The sequence below is a fragment of the Lineus longissimus genome, chromosome 5 (genome assembly GCF_910592395.1).
Source record: "Lineus longissimus chromosome 5, tnLinLong1.2, whole genome shotgun sequence".
In the NCBI taxonomy this organism is placed as follows: Eukaryota; Metazoa; Nemertea; class Pilidiophora; order Heteronemertea; family Lineidae; genus Lineus; species Lineus longissimus.
The window spans coordinates 2,135,094-2,154,213 of NC_088312.1; the positions used below are offsets into that span (position 1 = coordinate 2,135,094).

A 19,120-nucleotide genomic window follows, 5' to 3' on the forward strand; every position below is an offset into this window, starting at 1 on the left:
CCTATAATGTGACCAGGCCAATAAGAAGGATAGAGCCCGCGCATATGCCATTCGTTAAAAATTTTGAATCCGTAATTAAATTTGAATACTTTCAATTGCGTAAATTACGAACTACATAGGCCTACTGAATATAATTTTCAGCATTGCCTTTGTGTAGACAGATATACAAATACTATAGATACCAATTTTCAACAAATTCGTATTTATAATAGTTGCACTACGGCATTGTGTATTTGTGTATTTCTATTAACTGGACCACAGGTAATTACGAACGGTGTAGCCTCCCCTTTAAACCAGGAGTGCAAATTACCCAGAATTCCCCAAGCACGAAAGACCAAAGATGGCTATGCATGGCAGGTCTAGTAGCCGAGGCTCCAGAAATGAGGGCGAAAAAGACACGGAGACGCAAGAAAACAATGGATATGTTCAGATTTTTGTGAAGCCATTGGAACAGCGAAAATACAGTATGGTTTTGAGTTGGATCGGCCTCTCTAGTACAAAGATGTCGGCCCAACAGTGCTGGGTGATGTATGGCTGTAGTGCTTTGCTCTTCAGTCTGCTACTGTATCATCTCATTCAATGCGATTTGGGGTTTGTGTTTGAAAAATTCTGTGGCCTAACAATGCCCATCTGTAGCATTTTGTGTGGGTACTACTGGATTGCCCTGTATTTACGTAAAACATGGAGCACGACCAGTGTTTACTTTTTATTCTGTTCCTGTTTTGTGGGCGAGTTTATTGGTCAGTGTTTTTTCAGTGGTTTAGAGGAGGACTACATTTCACAACCTTTAGTGGTGTTCTCAGTGTTGGCATCTGTCAGTGTGGCGAGTGTTTTCTCGAGCCTCGAAACCACCCAGAGCTCAATCGTCATCATTTTTGTCAGCTTTACACGATTCCTGGCATGCGTTACACTGACAGACCTACCCCAGGTCCTGCGACCTCTTGCCGTTTACTTCAGTGGAATCGGAGGGGTTATAGCAGCCAAGTATATGGAGACAGTTTTCAAACCCCCAATCAATAATTTCATGACACAGGATGGAAAAATACCAGTGATTAAACGTCGGCGTTCAAGTTCTTCAAGCGCCCATGGATTCTCGTCAACACGGCCTGGACGGCGGACGTCTCTCCCTGCGCTCATACAGAAAAGTCAGGTAAATATTACTTGCTTCTAATCATTGTCTGTATCATTGCCTTTTTCTTTTAACAGGGTGGATGGAAAATCCCAAATACAGGTAAACCTCCCTTAGCGGACACCTCTCTTACAAAGGACAACCTCTCTATTTAAGAGCACTAGTTTTGGGCCCATGTTGTTTCATTTAATATGACCTCTCTAATCAGAACACCTCTCTATTCAGGACAGCACTTGTCAGTCCCGAGTGCCCATCAATGATTCTATAATGGAAACATTTGCCTGTGTACAATTGCAAGAAGATCAATCGCTCAGAAACAGCTGTACATTCACCACACTCTCTTAGTTTCTTCCAGATCACTATTTGTATTTGTCAATGCATCATACATTTTATACTCAGTATAATTTATAGTATATCAATTACATACATGGTATTATTTTCAATATATATGTCAACATCACCTTTCCTTTATTGTACATATTGTACATATTGTATTGATTGGAATAATCACCTTGGGTATCTTGTGTAAGACTTGGTCATACTGGCCTGAATCTGGATACATGTACAATGACCAGAAAACATTCGAAAGGATTCTGAAAACATTGTTTTCTTAACATCGCTATTTTGTCTGTCATCATGTCATACATAGCTTGTGAGGAGAACGAGTGAACGTACCAGTAACAAAAGTTGGAAGGCCATACTTAAAGTGATACTATGATGTGATTTATAACTTTGTGGAAATATGTCCGTTTTTAATTGTTGATCACAAATGTAAAGCTCAAATTTTCCATTTTTGATTAGATTTATCATAAAATCGCTGAATGTAAACCACCGCGACCGCGAAAATGTTCATGTTGTGACGTCATCAACGAAAATGGCATCGAAGCGAGCCGTCGGGGCGGGATTAAACCATTAATTTCTAGAAAATGTGCATTTCGATTTGAAAACCTTACCAATTTATGAGAAAGTGACGTAGTCATTTGTCAAAAACAGCTAAAACATTATATGGTGAAATTTGACACGAGTTACCCTTTAAAGTCAAAGCATAAAAAAGTAACTCTTTCATGTTAAAATTGCTCAGTATTTCAACTGAGTTCCATTACAGACTTGAATACATCAGATATAGTACTCTTCTTAGGTAACCAATCCAGGGTTGGTAAATTATATAAAGTGACATGAATTGTGTGAATCACAAATCGTGCTATTACAATATCGAAATAAGAACGTGTGAAAAATGTACCGTATTTGGTGCTAATCATCAATCAACATGATCAATAAAATTAAATCCTCACCTCAAGTATGCATAACCCTTTTTTTAGTGCTCAAGCCTATTATTTTCACAATTTTTATGAGATTTTGATGAACATCATGTAAAGTTAGCATGAAACAAAGTTCCTCTTTTCCATATTGATTTGATAAATACTTTATTTTAAGTCTCTTTGAAGTCAATGATGAAAGTGGACCAAGGGCCATTGATTAATTGATTTTCATAATGTCTGAAAAAGATGTGATTTGATTTTAACTGTGAAGTGTATAGAATGGGATATAATTCACAAATTAACAATACCACAATGGCAATTTAAAACATATTTAAATCACATACCAAATACCTCTCATCTTGGTGTCCTTTGCCCACTAACACAACGATTTCAATTTGAAACAGCCAGTTTTCTTCTATAGGTCTCTGTATAATGGACTTTTGGTAAAAGGCCAATTTTATGTCAAGATATCAAACAGGATTATTGAATTGTATTGTGAGACATGTTTAGATCAGCTTGAATTGCTTGTTATTCTTGAGTTAGGCCCATTAGGATCATAACATGCCTATTCAGGTCTTTGTCAATGGTGTTTGTAACTTCTATTATCAGCCATAAGTTAAAAGAATGCCACATCATGGCAGACATGATGTTATTCGGTTGGAAATTTGACACAGGTCCTCTTGGCAACCTCTTCATTTGTGATGTGTTGTTACCAGTCAAACTTTCTGGTACTGGTCTAAAATCCCTTCTCGTCACAGCTTTCGACTACTGTGTGTACTACATGTTCATTACTCTGTCATATATGTCATTTGACAGATTCCTTCAGGGATGTTCTCCTTTCAGTAAAAAAGTGTCATCCTCATCAATAGACAGTGCTGATATCACCTTCATATAAGCTTACATAATCAGTAAACTAAGCGCACATCATGTGTTCACTGCAGTATACATGTCGCATATGTGTCCTACACAGAAGGTGGTTGTGCAATGATATATTTCTTGTATGACAGATAAACTGATTTGTATTGTGCTGTTGGTCATTATCATACATAGAATATGAAGCTTTTCTTTATATTCAAATGTCAGGGGACGTCATATCCTTTTGTGATGATATTAATAACGGACAATAATGCGTCAGTTTTATCAAGTCAAGTAAAGTGATAAGGTGGCTTCAATGGTGATGAGAGAGAATTGTACATGTACATGTTTAGATCAGCATATCATAGCTGAAGGAGATGCTTTCTTCTCAGTGCTGTGTGCTGAAAGTGAAACCATGAGATATGCATATTTGTCAAAAAATACAGGCTGTGCCTGAATGTAACCGAATGGTTTGTAAAAGTGGGAAAACTCACAATTGAATGGAATATTGCACAAATTGATGGATGGGACATGTCTATTCTATTCAGCCTCTCATCCAATTTTGAAAAGCACCTGTCGCTGTTGTTTAGGATGATATTGAATTGCTTAAGCATAGTGTTTCAAGTCACTTTGAACAAGTATTGTGCAATGATATTGTGTGGCTCTCTCACTTCAGTCTAGGCTCGTATTCTGGAACACAGGCCCTGATATTGTCGTCCACAGATTGACGTCACTAAGTGCTGTTGCAACGCACTATCAATTAAGTTGTTCATGTCCCATAATTGACATGTAATGGCATTTTGTTGACGTCATTTGAAATCCCTAATGGGGTCACTGGGTTACTGCTCAATTGATCAAATGATTTTAATCAGTTGGGCATATACTTGGGACAATAAGGAGTGAGCATATTGTACATGTATGTAGTATACTTACAAAACATTTTATGTTGCTGCCGGATAAATCTGGTTGGAAAGCTGACAGATACCAATCTTGGTCTCCAATATTTGGGCAACGGCAAGAGTTCTGATCATGAGTTCAGATAACTTTAGCAGTGAACACTCTCAGGTAAGCTGCATGCAATCGATTATATACTTAAGTGCTGTTAAGATGACACGAAAAGGTGATAACAGATTCACATCGCCTGCTGATCATAAAAATCTCAACTAACTACCCGGTGTCCACTCCATGACAACAAAAATAATGAATCTATATTGAACCAATGCAGACACTCTTTTGATTTGACACCCAAAAAGAGGCGATCTTTTAAATCGTGAAAACTCTGTCTGCATACGCATTTCGTGAGAAATATAGCAGTTTACCGTTGAATAATATTATGTCTGGCCACACATTTGTTGTAAGTACATACATTGTATTGAGTTGTTTGCTAGCGATTCCATGATTCTTCAACAATATGCATGAGATGATCTTTCACGCCATAATAGGGGCAACCGGAGAACATCTTAGAGTGCCATTCAGAAGTTCCTGCCCGAGGCAAATAAACCCATGCAGTATGTTTTATCTATCAATAAATGTTTTGACAAGAGAAACATGTGTTCATTCAGAAAGTAGACAGTAACGTAACCATTTAAAGTCAGGACATTCTTAACAGATGACAATGTTTTTGAGGCAGTTTTTGGAAAATTTCTAAACCTATTTTTCTCTGTGCTGAGCTATGTGGCATTTAGGCGGGAAGGAGAATCTTTTTTTTCATTGCCCTATTCATAAAGTCTGCCTGATCACCTATGGGAAATGAAAAAAATATTTGTGGGGTATGATTGATTTCGCTTTGAGCATTTATACTTTGTGTGCTGAACTGATGGCATTTATGATAGGATCGGCATCTTCTTTGTGGACGTTCTACTTTTGAAGAAACGTTTTTTAAAGCAATCTCAGTAACTCTTTTGGTGCAAATAATGAGCTGGATTTCTTTTTTTCGGTTCATGTCATGCGCATTTGATAACTGGTGTTTGATATTTTTCACCAAAGGTGTCAATGTTGCCTACTGAAAAAAAATCCTGCGTATACTGAGTTCCGTGGTGCTCAAACTTGCCTTGATGATGTAAAACTATTGATATATGCCAGGATGGCAATCTGCAAGGCTCATCTTTGCAGAGCTTTTTTGCTGTACAGAAAGGGTCGGGCAGATGTACGGTGCAGAACAGTTAAGTTTCCATTTCCCCAAATCAAAAGCAATCGTTAGGGGACGTTGTGTCCCAGGTTCTATTTCTGGGTTCAACGCATCCCCAAGACGAAGAAGGTTCTACCAGTCATGGGTTCTGTGTCACAAAAACAAGATTTAAACCAGAACAAGCTTTATAAAACCAGTGCATGACTTTTAAAAGGCCACTGGGATTTCCCATGAAAAACCTCTTGGGTCTTGCCAAGTTGGGAAAAACTGCAGGACAAGTCCCTATGGTAATCTTCCCCTTCGCCTCATTGCTTGTAAAGTGGTTTTAAACCTTTGGAATTGTGCAGTACTTAGCTGTGAATCACCTAATTGCATACTATCTTACCGGCTTGATTGTAAGGGTTTGTTTGTTGTTTACAATGAAAGTGCTCATGCAGGATTCTTTGGGGGTTTGGAATGATTTATTTTCTTGTCAATGACATTGAAAAGGGAGAGTCTAACACAGCAGATTTCCCTTATAGAAATGCTCCACATTACTTTTATGATCATTGTTACTTTCCATTGTTTTACTTCTTCAAATGTATACTGCCAAAGCAATCACGGAAACCCTCAAGTTGGCTGTTGCTGTTAGAGGGGACAAACAAAATGATGAGTTGGAGAGACTTTAGAACTGTTTGACTTAGCTGATCCTGAATGCGTTCTGCGATGCAGGCTTACTGGAGCAATACTCAAGGTGATGAGTTTAGTGATGTAGGATAGGTGAGAGTGTGATGATTGCTTCAAGCTTTTCTTCACACCAAAGAAACCTGCATCATCTTCTGAGACTCGGCTCAGGTGCTTTTATCTACCTTCGAGGCTTCAGCATGAGAACATGGGTGATGATGTTTGCGGCTATTCATCCAGCTGCCTCATTTGCTGCGAGTCATGTAGAGGGGCCCTCATGGCCCCGATCAATTTTGATAGAACTGATGTGTCCACTGGGTCTTGTAGCGTGATATTTGAATGCACCCCGATTGCAAAAAAAACACTACCGGTTCACTGACAATGTCATGGAAGAAACCATAATTTAGTTTTCAGTGGCCAGAATCATTTAAGGTGTAAGCAGACTTCCTGACTTGAGTGATGTTCTCTTCTGGAGAATGTTTATCAATTTTGGTGGATGTTGACTGGCTGACTTGAGCGATCTCATCTGTCTAACTCGCTCAATTCAGCACGTCAGATTCTACCTGAACTACTTGCCACTGAAATCCATTTTGTGGGTAGCTTTCATGTTTGTGGCACAGTGTCATATTGGCAGATAGGTTACACCCTTATCATTCGTTGATGCTGGCTTGAAAATGACCAAAGAAGGGACTGTGGCCTCAGTAATTGGCATCCCCAAACCATCATTACTCACATCCATAGAATTTCTGGTGCTGACATCTCTGCCTCTCCGCATCCTTTATAGTCATAGTCTCTTGATTGTCCAAGATGACAGCAAGCAATTTGGCCATCTCTGCGGCATTTATTGGGATCTCTTTGGCGTGTAAAGGAAAGTGCTAATAATGTAGCTGACCTTGCCTCCCAATTAGTAGCTGTTCATAGCAGTAAAAGAAATGTGTAAGTCCTTGCGTGACCAAATTATTTCTGGACTACTTACTTTACAAAAAGTATGGACCACCTGTTTTGGAGTATCAAAAATCCTTCTTATGTTTTTCTGCATCGGCTATAGCACATTTTGATGAGGTTTTCAAGAGTTAGAATCTTTTTAGAGTCAGGTGAAGCGAATTAGCCATAGATCTGTTGATTCATCTTCAAAGGGAAGAAAAGGTTGTCATTCTTTGCAGGGAAAACGATGGCCGGAGATCAGTAACAAACATGAAGTGGTTTAGCACCATACTTATGATCAGGAGACCATGGATCAACTCTTGGAATGATGATAGCGAGAAACCTAACCCTCCATTGCAGCCCAGGTGAATAAATGAGTACCAGGCTTGCGTAGGAAGTTAACCTGTGATGGGCCAGCATCTCATCCAAAGGGAGTGATACGACTCATAGGACTCCTAGTCTGTGCTACAAAATCTGGGGGAAGCTCTGACCTGATGAGCTGTTTGTGGCTCAGGCGATCAGTACATGAATCCAAGCAATAGAGAAAATGGTATTCCATATAATTATATCTTTTATGAGGTTTTCTGGGGAATGGTATTCCTTAAAAGTTCACCTAAACATGCAGGAATGTTGTTTGTCAGAAAGAGAAAGTATTCAATATCACGGTGCCCCTTGGAGAGATAATTTTACCCAGTCTTGGGTCTGTGCGTTTTTGCTGTGCTACATATTTGGGACTAATCATCAGAATGAGTACTTACACCTAATCTATTCAAAGTCAATTGGTTCAATTAGCATGCATTGAGCTCTTGGGCACAAAGGATTAGCCACTCTCTATTTTTCTGTACATTGTGGTGAGGGATCAAGGCATTGTGCTCATTAAGGGGCCCTTCAAATGCCTAGCATTTTAAACATTAATCCAACAAATCTTATTGAGTACTTACAAGTGTTTTGTAAAAATGGATTTTAAAATATTGTAAACACATTTCACTAATATCATTGTGTACAAGAGTTTAGTCATTTGTATCATCAATCTCTGCTATCTCCATCGGCACAAGCCTAAGAGTACGTAGCTTTTTCGATCTGAATGACGTCAGTACAGGAGTAGAAAAGTCATCATCATCCTTATGAAATGAGATACAGGTGCCCAGTAATCTGCTGCTCCGGATATTAGCGATGAGTGAATTGTGCGCCGATACCAGGTTTCTGCACATCAACATGGCATGTCTGTGCTTTGATTGATGGGGTCCGAATGAAAAGTATGTGAATACATCAACTGGAAGTTTTCTTCTTTCTTCTTTCGTTCACCACGTTTTAGACAGCCAGTCCGGATCAACTGGAAGTGAGGGCGGGGAAGATGTACCTGTGGTTTTGTGGTCCTGTTGTTTGAAATTGAAAGGGCCATTAACACCCCTTTTCCCCAGTAGCGTATGACACTGCTGCTTTTCCCTGATAGCAATTTGGGCAAATCTTGCTAAAAATGCACATATACGTCTCATCAGTTCAAAACCTTGGTGTTGATATGATACAAGTAAGACATTTTCATAAGCTTTTGTATCAGCTGGTGCGAAGCCCATCAACGCTACTTGGCTGGTTGCGCCTGTACAAAGGGCCCATCTCAGATATGCCTATACCTATAGGGCCGTTTAGACGACGCGAAAAAATCCGGATGCGTCCCGAATCCGGATTAATTTTTCGTCGTGTAAACGCAAAAAGATCCGGATCAATGTGGTTGCATCCGGACTAAAAAGGTACCATCGCCTTGGGTGGTTTTAATCCGGATTCATCCAGATTCGATCCGAATGCGGTCTTTTCGCCTGTCGTCTAAACGGCCCTTATGTGTAACAGACGCAATAGCATTGACACAGTATTTGGAAACTCCAAGTGCTCCAAGTTCTTGAAGAAAGCATTAGCAGTACTCATGGCTGGGATCTTGGCAGATGTTCCCTGATGCATGTAATCGACATATTGCCTGATTAAAGCCTTCTATTCTGCACCGCTCGTTTCATATAACCACTCAGAAAATTACAGTGAATTCGCATTAACAACCATAGGGCAGTTCTAATAGCAGTCGTGTAAAATTATTACCTGTATCGGTAGAAGTTGAGTGGTTTTGAGAGAAAAAAATATGAAAAATATGTGGAACTTGATAAAGTAAGTAAATTCTCTGGCACGAAATAGTGTCTCTTACTAGCTTTTGCCTGTCTTTTTATGCAACCTGCATCAGTTCATTGTAATCTTCCATTGATATGAATTTTTTTTATAAGTCGCCCATAAACTTACTTGAATTTGAACTTGTAAGTGCCCTGTATATATACCAACAGTTTTTAAACAGCCTCAAGGCATACCTCACGGTTTGATTTTATACCACATTGCCTATTTTTTCATCTGGAAAAGACGAATAAAAGACATTAGTTGAATTGAATCTGAAGTGCAGTTGGGTTGAGAACACTTGTATGGAGGTGCTGATTGAACTTCATTGACTGTCGGCAATATCTGTCCTGAAACGTTAACAAGAAAACAAATGAGGTGGACCTAAAACGTTTCTTGAAAGCTCTTATACGAAGCAAACGTTTAGTCCCTTTTACGTAAGTCTCGAGTAAAACACTGCAAATGTGTATACCAGTAGGCCTACACTTACATGCTGTGTAAGTGAAGTGGAAAGGTATTTTCTGTCTACTAAGTGAAGAGTGGACATCTAATGCATTTGGTCACAAGGCATTCTCACATCGGTATGGTGACGGAATCGGAATTTCATGCAGTTCAAATGTGAATTCGGATACCTTTTCACATATTTTGGCTAACAGAACAAACTAGATTGGATTGGATGTCAAGATGGCATGGCTACATGGGTGTGAATGTGCGATATATTATTACTTTCCTCCAAGTTTTCGTGAGGTATGTTACATTATTTTCGTATTGGCAGTACCTTAAGGCTATAGTTCACGTCGGTCTATTCTTCAGAGGGAGTACTGCTAGGGGTTCTCTTTTAGGTGCAACATATTCAATGACTTTTAGATATGAACAATGTAACTTTCAAGATAAAAAATTTCTGTGAATTCCATTTGTTTTCATGCTTTCAGCCCACTAGGCTTTCCCCTGGCACGCGTTGGATATTTTTCTAGATTTTAATGACAATGTTGCCCATAGCATAATAATGCGTATGTTCATGAAATAATGTTACTTACTAATCGCAAACTGCACAAATAAACCTGTGTTTGGCATAAATATTGGATTAATGTTGGAGTGGCCTACTTGAGGTGTTCAATACTGTGAAGTTATGATAGGAATTGAATAAGACATAATTAAGTCGTGATTTAATATTTCTGCAATTGGAACATTCCCAAGGCCCACTTAAGGACTATGAGAATGAAATTGTGTTTTGATTTTTGTGAATGAAAGGCAATGCTAGCAATCTGTAATCAAAAGGTTGGCTAGCCAAACAGTATCCCTTATATGCCCTTCCAATGAAAATGGAATTGAAAGAATTTAGTGCTTTCTTCAGTGCTTTGAAATCAGGAAGTTCTTTTAGCCAAATGGAGATGTTGCTGAGAGTTTTCCTGGTCACGTTACATGTGTGCATGTACATGTATATTGTTGATTCCAAGTATGCCCTTGCAATGCCTCTTATGATATTTATCCAACACTTGTGAGCTCTGATAGTGATTGGATTGAGCTATAGGAACTGCTGTATAACCCGACTCAGTGCAGCATATGTGATATGTGACCTGCACTCCTCAAAGACTCTGTGACAATCGCACCAATCTTATGAAGAATTCAAAAGCTGATAAGAACCCTTTCAGTTTCCTTCTGTCGTGGTTATATTACGCCTTCTATTATCAGATAGACCATGGACGTTTCCATTGTGCGAACAAATCTCCAAGCAACTGATAGATTTCCCTTAACCACCTCTCAGAATCTCCATGTCATGATGGGCTCAAATCACTCTGAGGTGGTAATCAATTCTGTTCACATCCAACTTCACCAGGCCCGAACATGCCTTTCCCATTTATAAACCGTTGTCCACTGCCATCCTATCCTCTCAAGGACTGATGCAATTTCTCCAAGTGTGAACTTTTCTTGTTCTTGAAGGCCTCGAGCTGGTGTAACAGTATCATTTGGTGTTCTAATGTCTCCATTTGGAAAAACCTAGTTAAAACCAATGTTTACCAATGGTAGCCAGTGAAATGCTAGTGGAAAAGTTTACTTCAGCGAAAGCTTCCAGCGCTCTGGTAAACCCTAGTGAAGTGCCAGTGATGACCCCATTCATTGGTTAAACCAGTGGCGTTCAAGTGTCCAAATCAACTTGGGCATTGGTTGTGGTGAAGGTGATCCCTGGTGTCTACTAAAACAGTTGTTAGACTTTATATTTGGTGCTTTATATCCTAATGAGGTAGTAATGGACCATAAACATAAAAACCAAATCATTCTCTAGATTACATTATCATCGAAGGGCATCTGCGCCTTGGTCCATTACACACCATACTACAGGAACATGACTGTCACTCAATTTTCTGATTCACTTTAGGCCCTAAAAATAGCTGAGAGTTTGATGAGGTTTGCCCCAGGCTCGTAGTAGTAGGCCAGCCATGCCTTCCATCGAAATCCAATGAACCTGCTCAATAGATAATGGAATCATGTCATGGATCAATCACCAGTACCCACCTATTCAACCCTGACAGCTAAGCCTCCCTAATGATAGACAATAACTTCCTTCGCTGTTTTATCTTGTAAACCGCAACTACGGTTCATGCGTAGGATCACATCGATGATCCGATTGACTGATTATCGACATCTACCGATGATCGATAGGAAACCAATGAATCAGTGGAACGCGGATTGTAACTCAGTGCAAAGCTGCAGAATTGATATGTTATGGCCGCAGTGAAGTGGCAGTGACAGAGTCCCGAGCTGTTGGGGTGTCATCCCTGGTAGTACTGGTAGGTGGTAGTCCACGAGGGTTGAGCTGCTGAACTACCAAGGTTATTTGGTGGAGGGGTTGGATTTGCTTGGAGCTGCAGACATACTGAGGTAATCTATGAGGAGAGGGGTTCTTGGCCTTGCCTTGAGCCACTGTAGTATACTGAGGTAATTTGGGGGAAAGGGTGTTAGATTTGTTTGGAACTGCAGAAGTACTTGTGGAGAGAGGGGCCTTCACTTTCCGAATCACATTACCAAACCTGAAAATCAGAGCTTTCAAGTAACTTATGCCATGCAAGGCCACTGGCATATATCCTGACAATAATTTGATGGATGATTCCCGCATGTGACTCTGAGGTATTTCTCTGGAGAGATATTGATGGTTTTGACAAACTGGGTTGTCATTGATGTGAACAGACTGATGATCGATTGGAAAAAGTGAAGCAGTTAGAACCCAACATTTTTATGGTAGGTTCTCCTAGCAAGGATACCTCACATATCATACATGTTTTTGATTTGACCTAATTTTCAAGGGAACAGAGGTTAAATGGCGTAAATTGGCCGTTTGAGTGTAACTATGGCACTTTTCTGATGGGTATCATGATATCTATGCTTTAATATACAAAAGCATTTGGTATGTGCATGTGGTGGTTTCTGACTATACATATACTATGGCTTGTATGATTGACATGTATGAAGTAGGGAGCTTTGGTCACATGACACTTAATTGATCAATTAACTTCAACTGTTTAGGGGCTTAGTCCATACATTTCACTGGATTATAGCCGATTCTTTCAATATAAAATTGAAAGACTCTGATTATAGTGTGAATGAAGTGGGGAGCTTGGGTCACATAACTCTGACACTTAATTGAGCAATTAGCTCCCAACAGTTTTTGGGGTCAGTCCATGCATTGCACTGGGCTGAAGTGTGTGTAAAAATGAGTGTCTTCAGGGCCTTCTCAAATTTGAATTATTTAGCACTCAAATTTTGGATTATTTAGCAAAATTCTCAATACCAATCTGAGAGGCTGATCATGCTGACAACTTGGTGAGTTGTATTTGACATTTTCTTCACATAGCATCAGCTGGCAATTAAAGGCAGTATTTATCATCTTAGATCTGCACTTCATATGAATTCCTATCAAATAGCTTGTTATGGATGTGAATGCATTTCCCACCATGTCTGGTCTGACAGCTATGAATAATCTGACCAAGGAAATGTCCTTCATGTGGACAGTCCTTGGCCTGAGTGGACAGCTAGTGTATTTTGTATAGCAAAATAGACACCTCCTTATCTCTAAATAGATGTACATGTGCAGTCATCCAAATAATATGTGAAATGGTGAAAAATTTTGAAATGGCAAGTCATTTGCATTTCTAACTGTGGAGCTGGGTCTTGGTTGACACTGAGGTGGGAATATTTCAGCCCCGGAAATTGAACTTGTCCAATAATGTGGACACATGACCTCATCCCTTTAATGGACAAGACATGTTCCAAGTATTAACCCTTTCAGCTGTATCAATACACTTTAGATGGCTGTGGGTGGTCTCTGTGTGCACCCTCCATGACATATGTGATCATGATACCCAAACATCAACAACCTCATTTGGTTAAAATTAACAATCCCCGATCGGAAATGACGTAGTTTGATCGCATTCAACTATAAATCCATTGAACAGTGGTGCTTCGTTAGTCAACCGATGACCTTTTTTTGGGGTGTGATCGGGGATTGTAAACTCGTTCCCCTCATTTCTACATGGAGGCCATCCATGGTGTTTGAAAGAGTGAGTTTCTATATGTGGCTGTACTATTCGGAATTATTACCCCTTGGGAGTGTAAGAGTTAACAGGACATCATACAAACCACCTGACACATAAGTACGATCATCAAAATAATGACCCAGGTCAACCGAGCTCGTCTATTTGCTTGGGGTACCTTTATTGGTCCATGGCCAGAAAGTGGCTCTCTTATTGGTCCATGGCCAGAAAGTGGCTCTCTTATTGGTCCATGGCCAGAAAGTGGCTCTCGGAAGCAAGTCATTTGGTGTCTTATGATTACAATGTAGTTCAATACTGAGCAGCAGTCAGTGAAAGGGCTACCGTCATAATCCCAAACCTTTTTAAAACCAGGGAAATGTACATGACCTCAATATCAACAAAGCTTTGTAATTTAGTTAACATTATACAGTACTGAATGTTCAAAGTTCATATGTCCATCATTCCCGACTGAACCAGATTATAAACGAAAAGAAGGAGCTAATGCCATAATCTTAAACCTTTAAAACCAGCAGAACTTACTTAAATATGGGTAAAATCAGACTGACATTTCTGAAGATTCTTTGATGTGAAATGTCACTGGAGGATAACAAGGGAAAAGCAGCCCTAATATTGTTCTTGGCCAATAAGGCCATACCAATTTAATAGTTCATTGTTTAACATATTTCCTCATACTTCTCTCATACCTCATCCCGTAAATATTTCTATACCACCTGCTGTCAAACTGGCAAACGTGTTCTTTTTTGGCAAAAACTACTGTACCTTATTTGTGACCCACCACGACAAAATGAGTCGCATGTCGCACAGAAGATGAGCCTAAAATGACACCAGGACATAATAGAAGAAATTGATATGCTCCGATTTTACAAAAGGCAGACAATGGTGAAATGAACAACCAGTCTGTATTTGAAATGAATTTTAAGGCCTGTATAAAGCCTATAAACTAACAATTAAATTGGTATGGCCTAAGCCCTATTTACTCAATCTAGCTGCGGATAAAAGAATGTATTCCCTATCAACAGTTCCAATAGTCGTCACTAGCGCTTCCCTCAGTGGATTTTCCATTCTTGATGACAACTTTTGGACGATCAAAGTCGATGTCTGGCTTCTTTTTGGCATCCCCTACTGTTATGTGGTGCGTAAGGATTCTTTTGGTGTCGAGCAATGTGGTATCATCACTACGATCATAGCCTGGTGAGAAAAAAATAACGAGGCAAAGAGTTTATGAACCTACAGGCTTGGCTTGCATATTCAGAAACTGTCTTAGATTGGTGAGTCCAGCGCATCTCCTTGCAGGTGGCTTTCCAGGCCAAAGCAAGGTTTTAAAAGATTCGTTCCCAAAGTAGCACTTGTCATTTTCCAGGCTATGTCTTTCTTCTCTTGGATGTTTAAGTCTTTGGGTCTTATTGATTTTAGCTTTGCTATGACGCAGATTGCCAGAGCTATGAGCTGATGATTTGCACATCCAGGGCTCCAGCACTTTGTTACTAGTTAAGTTTGTGTATGTTATGTTATGATCGCGAAAACTTGAAAGTTATCCGTGGGGGTGCCTTTTCATTATTCCGTTATCAACACTAAAACTATTGAAAATATTGTAAAAGATAACAAAACTTGTTCTTGCCCGTAAGGATTGACAATAAGGCAAAGGTGGTGATGTAAGTCTACCCTGATGAGGGAGAGTACATGAAGATACACGTTGCTTTATGCGTTGCATAGCAACATCATGGAAGATTTCTTCCAAGACAAAAGAAGACACTATGCCTGTCCATCCATGCAGTGGTGGTGTTTTTGCATGAAACTGGGCAGTATTGCCTTGATCACTACACCGTTCTTTTCACCATATTCCTATCTAACGTTTTCCCCTCTTTGTCTACTTTCAGGTAAGCATCAGAAAAATGTTTCGGAAGATGGTAGACAGGTTCGTTTGCAAACGATTCTTTATTGACTTGTTTCCCTCATTCCTCGGGCTGTGAGGGGTCATCTCAATACTGCTTGATGTCATGAGAGACAAAATGTTCGGAACCCCTCTCCCCTCTTAATAATAATACTGGTGTATGTATGCTTTCATTGAATCTTACCAGACAAGATTGGTTCCATTGTAACTCGACCTCCTCTTGAGCCTTCAAAGGGTGCATGGGTGAATGTGGCCCCTCAGCGAATTCGGTTTTGCTATAAGTTATAACTTCATTCGCTGATCATAGTGAAAACCCGCCACAAGACTACAAAAATCAATATTACCCGTTTCCGATGTAATATGCTTTATTGTTGGCTTGACGTCATGCCATATGCTTGCGGCACTTTCCCTCCTTCTATATTTCCTGTAGTCAATTTCCGTGCTGTGACAGGCTCGTCTATGCCTGGTGCCCAAGGGTTTTGTCCTTTTAATGAACCTGTGACTGTCGTTCAGGTGATCAACATGTGAGGCAGTGTCATATGAGAATTAGGATGGAGCCCATATGGTCTGATTACAACAGAGCCAAAATATAGGGTTCCCTTCGAACACAAAATATATGGTTTGACAGGGCTGTATCAAGCCACCTTTGGTATTTGGGGTCCTGACAATATCCATTCAATCAAGACTCTTCCTGAGCATAATTGACCACAGGCAGCAACCCGTGAGACAAATACAGACTGTCATCTTTGACAGGAACTGCATAATAAATTGGCAGAAGCCCATAGGGGACAAGGTTCCGGATGCAGGGGCTTGCCAGTCATTGGTAGGAAGCTAACTCAAGGAGAAAATAGAGTAAAGATGAGTGCAGTTTACGACTATTGTCAGAAGTAATCATGGCAGCTGAATTAGGAAGTTGCAACTTGAATCCATTGGGAGCACTGCAATCATATTTTTAACTGCAAAGTCAAGACAAGTTTTGGTCTAAAAACCCTGAATGACCTAACACAGTGTCGACTTATGAGTTGAAGTTGATGAATTCCAGTTTCAGAGTAATTACATATATGCCATATTTTTTGCCCTGATTGCATTGAGTCTGTTCCATAACCCAATCTGGAGATCATAATGCTACCAGGGAAGATTAGAATATTGCCTTTTTCCGCAGGGAATTGTGTTAGTGAGAAAGGCTGGTTGATTAACTAACTTGCTCATATGTAATTGTTTCTATAATGTTATCAGGTCCTCATGATTAGGCATGTTGATTTGTTTCAATATAATGATGATGTTGGGCGATCGGAACTTGACTTTCATCATATGCCATTTGAAGAAGTGCCTGGAAGTGTTTTTAAGGAATGTTGTTCTTCACTGTTATCTCCTCATTGCCTTTCCAAGGTGCTCGCTGGAAAAGTGTAAAATCATTTCGGCTCAAAATAGATCCGTAAATCTTCCTTGGAACAACTGGATGGTATTTAGTGGTGGAGTACTCTAGGATAAGGTCCCGGGGTTCATTACTGAAATATATCTAATAACAAAGCCCTCACGCACAGACTATATACATATTCAACAGAAAAGTGCATCAAAGGATTGATCATCTGTCTGATAAGTCATCACAACATTGAAGCCTCAACAATATGCACCAGGCAAGCCAGGAAGTAGCACAACTTCCGGTAGCGTTCCCTGTACATATTGAATTTGTCGGCTCATATTGTCAGAGGTGAGGAATATGACGTCTAGCATCCATATAGTCGAGGGGGATAAATTTCCAGTCCACTAAAAGCTCAGGAGCGAACAGCCTATCAGCATAGAGCATAATTAGGTCTCCTCCAGAACTGTGGGCAAGTTGTAACATTTGGTATACTGCTCCCATGGTCGAGTTTTGGGAGAAATGTCGGCTTCAACTTAGCATAAGACCACACCAAGTTTGGCTGACATTGGTAAGGTCACCGAAATCAGGAAAGCTCCAGCAAGATAAGTCATTCGGTGTCTTGGGCAATAGCTTAGAGAGAGCCAAACTCAACAAGGCAAATTATCCTCTTCTCTTGCATTAAGATTATTATGAAAAGGTCAAATTCATAATCATGCTCAATACATTGGCAAAGTGAACTGGAAAGGTCATGAAGCAAGGTAATGAAAGTCAATTAAAACTAGATCATTTATTCACGTAGAAACTTGCTTAATTGCTTTTAAATTTGCATTGAATTTCGACTTGACTGCACCCCAGGGATGCACCAATTAGTCTTGATGATGATGTAGAAAAACAACTAAGAGCTGATGTCAGCATAATTTATGAGGCGTTGCTTGGATATGGAGGAAAAATAAGTCCAGTAGGATCCCGTAGATTACTCAGGGACTATTGTCATTCTGCCCTGGCTTTCCTTGCTGTTGAGCCTAAACATTGGTGATGAAAAAGGCATGGCTGCTGTGGTAAATATTGTATGGTAAAATGTCAATGTTTTTTTGGCCGCCTTCCCGGTAATGAGTTGGAGTAAATGGGCGTTGCCATTTCCATAGCTGTTGCGATATTAAATGATATTACAATTGACACACAGATAGAAGGGTTGCCATTTTACCTTGAGAAAGTGGCCGGGAGGATGAGCAGTCATTATTGACGATTTCACATTTTGCACTTGGCCCCTGCCTCTGTGAAACTTCTCCAGGTTGCCTGTGGCATGTCCTTCTTCCTTTTCCTTGGGGTTGTCATCTTCAGGCACAGCAAGCAATGCATGCTCTTAGGTCTCCCCAGTGTGTGGCATCCAACGCCATTTTCACTTGGCTTGCTCCAGTTTTCCTTTCCTGCCTCCCTGTTTTTCCTTGCCAACATTCTCTCTTGATGACAGCATATTTCAGTCATTTCCTAGCCTATATCGCGTCTCCTGAGCAGTATCATCGTCAGTGCTATTCTTCCATGGCGGCGCTGATAAGATTGTCAGTGATGATTAATTAAGGCAATGTACATGCGGTGTCTTAAAAAATTGTCTGGCATATCGAGAATTTCTGATATGGGTGCAGGGCTGTGAGGATATGACATGTATGATAATTGTGAGGTATCGCTAATTTCAGGGATTCATGTCATCAAAATCAGTTACTTCACCCATCTCACCCAAATGTGTGCGGTGTGCTTAAAACTTAATTTCTATTTGTCTCAACCCATTCCAGTAGATAAGAAGTATAATGGTTCATCTGTGAGGTATTCCTGTGGCAGCCAAAAAGCCATTTTGTTCAGACATTTGGGGGCTATGAGGTATTATGCGTGTTAAATGCTCGCAGTTTGTCACTTAATTTCCCATCTCTACCACATGAGGTTTGGAGTCTGGTGTAATGAAATCCTCTGGGTCGCTGGTTTATGTTCCAGTGTTACGACCGTTTGGATGCGTAATGTCGTTTAAGGAGGAATTGCCATCCTTAGAAATGATGGCAAAAACCGCTCCTTTTCTTTGTCCCACATCTAACTATTCAAAAACGCAGCAGCAAAGTCTGTATTGGCATGCGGAATGGATCTCCTTAACGTCATTTAGCAACTCTTGTGCCTGAAGCAGACATGGCTCGTCAAGTTTATACTCAAGATTATTATCTTGA

The 19,120-nt window shown here is 40.0% G+C and overlaps 1 protein-coding gene across 3 annotated transcripts in view; it reads left to right on the forward strand.

The window, feature by feature from the left end:
* The first annotated feature begins 340 nt into the window (after nucleotides 1-340).
* The window catches only part of LOC135487544 (cGMP-inhibited 3',5'-cyclic phosphodiesterase 3A-like), a 55,622-nt gene continuing 36,842 nt past the window's right edge, over nucleotides 341-19,120 (forward strand). For 2 of the 3 annotated variants that reach the window (XM_064771325.1, XM_064771326.1), the window contains exon 1: nucleotides 341-1,150. In XM_064771325.1, coding sequence (XP_064627395.1) covers nucleotides 341-1,150 — 810 coding nt within the window. Of the gene's footprint in view, nucleotides 1,151-4,137; nucleotides 4,309-19,120 lie in introns of those variants that run through there. The other variant, XM_064771328.1, reaches the window with a different exon arrangement.